This window comes from Pinus tabuliformis, chromosome 4_2 (genome assembly GCF_031772625.1).
Source record: "Pinus tabuliformis cultivar Carrire ecotype Pingquan chromosome 4_2, CPIR1, whole genome shotgun sequence".
NCBI lineage: Eukaryota > Viridiplantae > Streptophyta > Pinopsida > Pinales > Pinaceae > Pinus > Pinus tabuliformis.
Window position 1 is genome coordinate 1,134,208,961 of NC_142304.1, and position 7,740 is coordinate 1,134,216,700.

The 7,740-nt window shown below is 44.0% G+C and overlaps 1 protein-coding gene across 1 annotated transcript; it reads left to right on the plus strand.

Annotated features, from left to right (window-relative positions):
* Positions 1-496: 496 nt before the first annotated feature.
* On the plus strand, positions 497-4,741 carry LOC149173670 (uncharacterized). The gene is made up of 3 exons (XM_089426792.1): positions 497-2,177; positions 2,826-2,992; positions 3,182-4,741. Exons 1-3 carry the CDS (start codon positions 497-499, stop codon positions 4,739-4,741), a joined length of 3,408 nt encoding a protein of 1,135 aa, XP_089282918.1.
* The last annotated feature ends 2,999 nt before the right edge of the window (positions 4,742-7,740 follow it).

Here is a 7,740-nt window from a genome sequence, read left to right on the forward strand (position 1 = left end):
TCCTCAAGCTTCGGATATGGATCTAGGTGTAGCCCTGGCCCTAAGTCTTCATGATCAATCCGTGGAGGAAGCCCTCATTGCCTCAAATGACATGGAGGAAGATCGAGAAGATGTCGATCTAGAGGAATTCGACATATCTAAGCTTGACATATCCAAACTGGAGGCAGCATGCAAGCAAAAAGAGTATAACTCAATCCCTCCCTGGAAATTAGACAAAATTGAAGGAGTCCTCACAAGGGTACAACACCATAAAAGTTTGGGCATCCAAGGAGGCAGTCATTGGGATGGAAGGAAAATCATCAAAGAACCAAAGAAAAGGGGCAGAAAAATAGATCTACCGCGCACAATAGCAGTAGGTGAAATACTCATGGATTCGGGGCAATTCCCCAAGTTGACCAAGTTCTACAAGCCCAAATCCCCGTCTACATGAAGGTTATCTCTTGGAATGTAAGAGGACTTAACAGTCCCGCAAAACACAGTGATTAAAAACCTGATAATGCAAGAAAAACCAGCAATAGTCTTTATTCAGGAAACAAAATGTAGCAGCTCAACAATAGACAGTCTCAGTAACAAAGTCTGGGCAGGTAGCAGTTCGATTGCAGTAGACGCCTCTGGGGCCTCCGGTGGTCTAGCCATTCTATGGAATCCACAGATTGTGTCACTTGATAATTTTCATGCCACTCTACATCTCATTCAAGCAACATTCCACCTCATCGGTACCAACATCCATGGGCATCTTACCAATGTTTACTTCCCGCAGACAATACAACAAAAATTAGATCTCTTGGACACGATTTCCCTCCTCAATGCAAACAGAAACTTTCCTTTATGGATCGGAGGAGGCGATTTCAACATCATAAAATCCATGGAAGAGAAACAAGGGGGCAGGACCAGGCTAGACAGTGATAGCAGTGGCTTCAAGCAATTCATTCAAGACAACCGACTCATGGACATCTCCACCTCAAATGGCATCTTCACTTGGTCGAACAAGAGAAAAGGGGTTCACCAAATTGCATCACGATTAGACCGATTTTTAGTTTCAGACAATGCCATCCACCTCGGAGGAGATTTCAGTGCCGAGATCATCCCACAAGGAGGCTCAGATCATTGGCCCATTCTTCTCCAATGGTCCAGACCTGGCAATTGCAGCAATCGACCATTCAAATTTGAAGCCTTCTGGCTCACTGATAATAATTTTAAGGCAGTGGTCAATCAAGCCTGGACATCCTTCATCCCACCGGTAGGAGCTAAAATGTATCAGTTCCAACAAAAGCTGAAACATTTGAAGCAAACTCTCAAAATTTGGAACCGAGATCATTTTGGCAACATACAGAAGAACAGACACAAATTAGAACAGCGGATGAAAGAATTACAACAAAGATTCATTCTGGAAGGACGCACCGAAGAACAAACTCAACAGGAGCAAATCCTTTGGAGTCAAATAGAGGAGCGTCAAAAACAAGAAGAAATTTTATGGCGGCAAAAGTCGCGAATAAGCTGGCTCAAAGAGGGTGAGAGAAATACTAAATTTTTCCACAAAACTACCATCCAACGGCGTATGCACAACAAAATCACCTTTGTTAACAATCAGCAGGGGGAAAGAGTGGAAGCTCATGAAGATATGGAGAAAGAATTCACTGGATATTTCAACGACATACTAAAGGAGCCTAATGGAAACAGAGATGAGGCAATCCAAGCTATCACACAGCACATTCCTAAAATCATCAATGAGGATCACAATACTCAACTGCTCCAGCCAGTCACGCTAAGGGAAGTAGAAGACGCCATAGCTCAGCTTAAAGACAGAAAGGCACCGGGGCCTGACGGATTCACGGCCAACTTATTCCATGAATTTTGGGATCTCATAAAATTTGAAGTCTGGGATCTGGTGGAAGAATCCCGCAGCATGCATTGGGTACTCCCGGCCCTCAACTCAACCTTCATTGCCTTGGTACCCAAAGAAGCAGCCTCAAACAAACCGGAGAAGTATCGGCCAATAGCGCTCTGTAATGTAATTTACAAACTAATCTCAAAGGTTATTGCAAACCGACTCAAACCGCTCCTACCCTTGCTTATCTCCCCAGAACAGACAGGGTACGTTGAAGGTCGGCAGATCATGGATGGAATTATTCTATCAAACGAAGTCATACACTCTTTAAAGCTTCTCAAGAAACCAGGTATGCTTCTCAAATTGGATCTTTCTAAAGCCTTCGACAAGCTTAGCTGGAAATACATACACAAAATGCTCTTAGCTTTTGGCTTTAGTGCAACCTGGACCAGATGGATCATGAACCTCATCACTTCTCCTAATTTCTCTGTCATTCTGAATGGATCCCCCTCCCCTCCTTTTCACCCCTCTCGTGGCATCCGGCAGGGGGACCCTCTATCTCCTTTTCTCTTTGTTTTAATGGCTGAAGGCCTAAGCAGGCTCCTCAAATCAGTTGTATCCTCTCATACCCTTAAAGGAATTTCCCTTCATGGTCGCTCTCCTCAAACGCATCAGCAATTTGTTGACGATACAATGCTCTTTGGGCATCCTTCTGCAAAAGAAGCCTCTGCTTACAAATCCCTTCTATCCCTCTTCTCTGAAGCTTCAGGCACATCCATTAACGCCTCAAAATCACAACTTTTTTTCTTTAACACCCCCCCCTTCTTGCAAAGGATTATAGCCAGGATTCTGGGATTTACAATTTCCCACCTGCCTTCAAAATACCTAGGCGCCCCCCTTACCGACTCAGCAATCAAGCAGGTATCTTGGAGATCGTTATTGGACAAATTAGAATCAAAGCTTTCATCCTGGACTTTCAGGGCATTAAATCTGGCAGGCAGACTTGTTCTTATCAAATCAGTTTTACAAGCTATGCCGCTTTATTTATTTTCTATCTTAGCAGCTCCGAAAGGGATTCTAAAAGAAATTCGCAATCTTCAGAGGAACTTTCTCTGGGGATCCACAAGCTTGAACAGGAAATGGGCTCTTGTCAGATGGACAGAGGTATGCAAAACCAAATCAGAAGGAGGGCTAGGTCTTCGAGATTCGCTCCAAAGCAATAACACTATGGGAGCTAAAATTTAGTGGAATTGGGTCTCCAAGCCAAACACCCCCTGGGCCCAACTATGGCAAGCTAAATATGGCCGCGGCAGTCAATGGAATGACCTCATCAGAATCAATCCAACTGCGCAGGGATCACTCATTTGGAACAACGCAAAAACCCAAAGCAGCTTCATCCAGGATCATAGCTTCTGGGAAATTAATTCGGGCAAGGCAGCTAGATTCTGGGAAGATTCATGGCAACAACTTCCCAAATTGGCTAATCTGTTCCACAAACCTCACTGGCAGGCTCAAATGAACCAAGCAAGCATCCCTTTGGTACACCAGTTCTGGCAGCCATCTCCAAATCACGACTTCCAATCATGGAAACCGGCGCGTCTCTGGCAAATAGATTGGCAGGGAGAAGTGTATACAGACATAGATCAGGAACTCAGCAATAGGAAGATTCGCCTCTCGAATCAGCAAGACAAACTCAGATGGGGCTACACAACCAAAGGTACTTTTACAACCAAGGAAGCTCATCACCTGCGCTATTCCAACCTCAGGGCGGTTAAAGATCAACTATGGGAGCAAGTATGGCAAGCCGGGCATTGGCCCAAAATCTCAACCTTTTTATGGCTTCTTAGCAGAAAACGTATTCTTACCTGGGACAATCTGATCAAAAGGGGCATTGTAGGGCCATCCAGATGCCCAAATTGCAACATAAATTGTGAAACCATCAATCATTTAATGGAAGAATGCCCATTAGCAAAACAAATCTGGGAGAAAGTAGAGAAATGCAATATGAGAGCTCACCCCAGGCTGGAGGACATAACAGAAACCATAAGGACCTGGGAAAAATATCCATATAAGTGCAGGATCCTCAACTCCTTATGCCGCATTATACCAGGATTTCTATACTGGACCCTGTGGAAAGAACGCAACCACAGAATCTTCAATAGCACATCTAGATCCATAGATGATCTCTGGCTCACGCTTAAAAAGAACTTACAGGAAACTCTGGCCATCAGAGTTTGGAGTGATAATGATATGCCGGAAAATCAACAGGAACGCTGCATTATGAAGGAATGGAATCTTGATCTTAAATCCTTAGTCAAAACGACCACTAAACCTTCCACCAGATCCGCTTCACCATCCTTTTGGTCCCCGCCTGCACACAATTCATACAAGCTGAACTTCGATGGTGTGGCCAAAGGCAATCCTGGCCCAGTAGGCTTCGGAGGAGTAATCCGTAGACATAACGGCGAAGAAATGCTAGTATTCTATGGCTCAATAGGGAAAGATACTAATAATGCCGCGGAGCTAGAGGGTCTTTGGAAAGGAATCTGTTTAGCTGAACAGCATCACCTCTCCCCTCTAGAAGTAGAAGGCGACTCTCTCATTCTTATAGAGGTAGCTAAAAGAATGCAGGCAGGAGCTAAGGCAGTCAAAATAGCAAAGAGCTGGAGATTGTTAAACCGTTTGGAATCCCTGGAAGAAAAGCTCCACGCTCCCCACAATCTATCCTTCCATCATGTAAGAAGAACAGCTAATCAGGTAGCTGATCAGCTAGCAAATCAGGGAGTGTCACAGTCGACTCATTTCTTCTCCGGCTCTTTGGATATGGTTGAAGATGACAAACTCAAGCAGGAATGCATCTCTTTGGTGCACAAAGACATCCTTCCCCCGGATGCGGGTGTCCAACATGCATGAATGGCAGGTGGCCATTAAGGCTCTCCCGCGCCTCTATACCTGTCTCAAAGCCAAGGCAGCGAGCAGGTACGAGACTGCGATGGCGATTAAAATTCATTCAATGCTCCAAGCAAATGAAGTTAAGGGAGGACAGAGCACGGTTGAGGTCGCATTGATGGCGAGCAAGCCTGCTCTGGTCTCGAGGAGATCTGATGTAATGGAGCTAGGTACGCAGCATTTGGTGAGAGCGAAGTTTTGGTTATATACTAAAATAGCACAGAATGTCGTTAAAGGAATGTTATTTGTAGTGGGCAACGGGCAAACCACTGCTTTGCAACATTATCTCCAGAATATTGAGCAGCGTCTCAAGGCGCTCAGGTTGGAACCAGTGATGCGTCGTAGGGGCGTGCCTTGCCGTGGTGGGCGTTCAGGGGTTCGTTATGAGATAGAACAGGAGGAACCACACTCGATAGCACCTATGGCTACCATTTCCCCCTCCTCTTCCAGCTCTGAGGAGGAATTTCTGCTAATGCGGGATTCCTATCAGTCTTTCCACCTACGCATACCCAGAGGGATCCTTCAGTCGGATGTTATGGTCAATTTCACTGTGTATCTTTCAGAGGCGCCTCCTATCAACCCCTCTTGGCCCTCCCCTGCTTTTGACAGTCTCCAAAGCAACGAAATTCTGCTGGGGGATATGCAAGGAAGAGTGCATAGGATGCCCCATCCGCAGGCACCCATGGAACATGTCGACCAGCCTCAGCAGGCTCAGAACTAGGCGAACTCAATTTGTGATGAATCAATGCAAGAGATTCAGCCATCAATAAACTGTGTCCAAACTGGGATTGCGGAACCGGTTTACGCTCTTCAGGGTTTGGAGGGGCATCTTCAGGTGGATGAGGAGTCCGTCATATGGCTCGATCCGCCCAGCCCGATGCAAAGGCAACTGCCAACTTCGCCCAGTCACCCTTCCTGAATTTGTTCGAAGGCGTTTCTCCAGGTTTCTGCATTTTTGTTTTTTGCTCTTGTCTATGTTGGTCAATTCCTCAATCTCGCTCAGTTCCTGTTCTCGGCCCTATAGTGGCAGCTTGTTAAAAGTCCGAGTTAGCAAGGTAATAGAGTCGGTTTTTGTGAACTGTAATGGTGTCCAAGGTGCTCATCTGGACAATTTTTGTAATGCTGTCTCAAAGGTCTGTTAGTTTGTCCCAGCTATCTCAGTTTGAGGGTGGCCTGGTCCCCCTCCGTTGATGTAATTTATGTAAATACTTTTCCTGCTTAATAGAAGTTACTTTTACCCAGAAAAAAAAAGAGTATAAAAAGACGTTTTATTTATTTACCATACCTCCACTTTACTTATATTTTTATTTGTTTACACCCTTACATGTATATAAGGTGACTTATGGAGTAAATATAAAAAATGTTATATTTATTTACCATACCTCTCATTTATTTATATTTTTATTAATTTACCATACATCTTTTATAAATATGGTATTTGGCCCATAGGATTCACTTAAATAAAACCTATTCTTGAAAATGGGCGAATGGATTCACTTAAATAAAACCTATTCTTGAAAATGGGCGAATGGAAGGTTGTAAGTCCTAATTTCAAGGGCAAAATGTACCTTTTTTACCCTCTCCCTTAAAATAAGGTGGGCTATTTGAGGTGATTTGTAAAAATGTACTATGATACAAAATATTCGCCCACTAAAAATTTAACCCCTTAATTTCCCCAAAGGGCGAACATTCGCCCCTAAAATTATCCTTGGATGCCACAGTGGTTGCTTGCACCGCGCTCTTCAAGTAATCCATGGAGGTAGTCACGGCTCTGCAGGAAGATCCTAACCTACATAGGTTAAACATAAAAGCTCATCAATTGTAGCAGCAGTATGATGCAGCGAGAGCAATGACACACACCATCGTTATAACACAACGATTGGCGAAGCTGTAGGAGGTGAAACAGTTGCTTGAAAAGGTGGAAGAAACGTAGAGGAAAGAGGTGGTCCTCAAGGCCAGATTGGGGCCTTGGATGGATGAGGCCTACATTATTCTTTCCAACATTCAAGAGAAGTTGGCGAGCTTGCAGAGCACGCAACAGAAGCTCAAAGAAGACAGTGCAGGACCACCAATAGAGCAACTGGTGGAGCATATCAAACAGGTAGCCACGCAGAGTGCGGCTGAGGTAGCAGTGGCATAGGTAGAGTTGGGAGGTCTCTGCAGTAAGATCTCCACACCAATAGAGTGACTCGAGGGCAAGTAACTGTGATATGTGACGTGCATATGCAGGCCATCCCCCCTCTGACATGAAAAGGGTGTCCATGTCCTTTCAGCATGCCAAAAGCAAGCAAATAGACTAATGTGAAATAAATATCAACAACCAATGGAAAAACACAGCATGCAAATCAGTAAAGCATTTAAGTAATATTCACCATTAGACGTGAATTGGCCAAATCAAATAAACACAACAATTTTAACTCATTATGTCAAAGATCTTTATCGTGAGTGGAATTAATCACATTAGCATAATCGGTGGTATGTGTTTAATGACTGTCATTTAATGATTAGATGTACAAAATATAATTCATATAGATTAAAGTCATCATGCTATTTGGCTTGTAAAAGTGCTACCTAAATGTAAATTCTCATTAGAAATAAATTCATAGGTGATAAGAGCTAGATAACATATGGCAATATAAGATTATACTCCAATAGCAGAAGTGGAGCCACTATTGCCAGAAGGTGTACGTGGCCTCGGCAAGGTTGCTTTTTAACCCCCCCAAATGAGCCAGAGTCCTTACAATTAATTATTATTTTCTTTGTCATAAAGAGACCACTATGCTGGCATGGTGACCAGATAACCATAGTGCCACTCACCAGGGTGTAATAAAGTGATTAGGATGGCTCATGATGAGACCCACTGTTCTTCTGACATATTAATTATCAAGAAGGTCATTGCCTTGGTCTGGAAGCCAAATTAGAATGTCACCAGTCACATCCTTATGATCATGGTAGGCTGGCTC

Coding starts and splice junctions, on each gene's coding strand:
- LOC149173670 (XM_089426792.1), top strand. CDS start 497: ATGCAAGAAAAACCAGCAATAGTCTTTATTCAGGAAACAAAATGTAGC. Junction 2,178..2,825: donor AAAGCTTCTCAAGAAACCAG/GTATGCTTCTCA, acceptor TAAATCTGGCAG/GCAGACTTGTTCTTATCAAA. Junction 2,993..3,181: donor CTCTTGTCAGATGGACAGAG/GTATGCAAAACC, acceptor CCAACTGCGCAG/GGATCACTCATTTGGAACAA.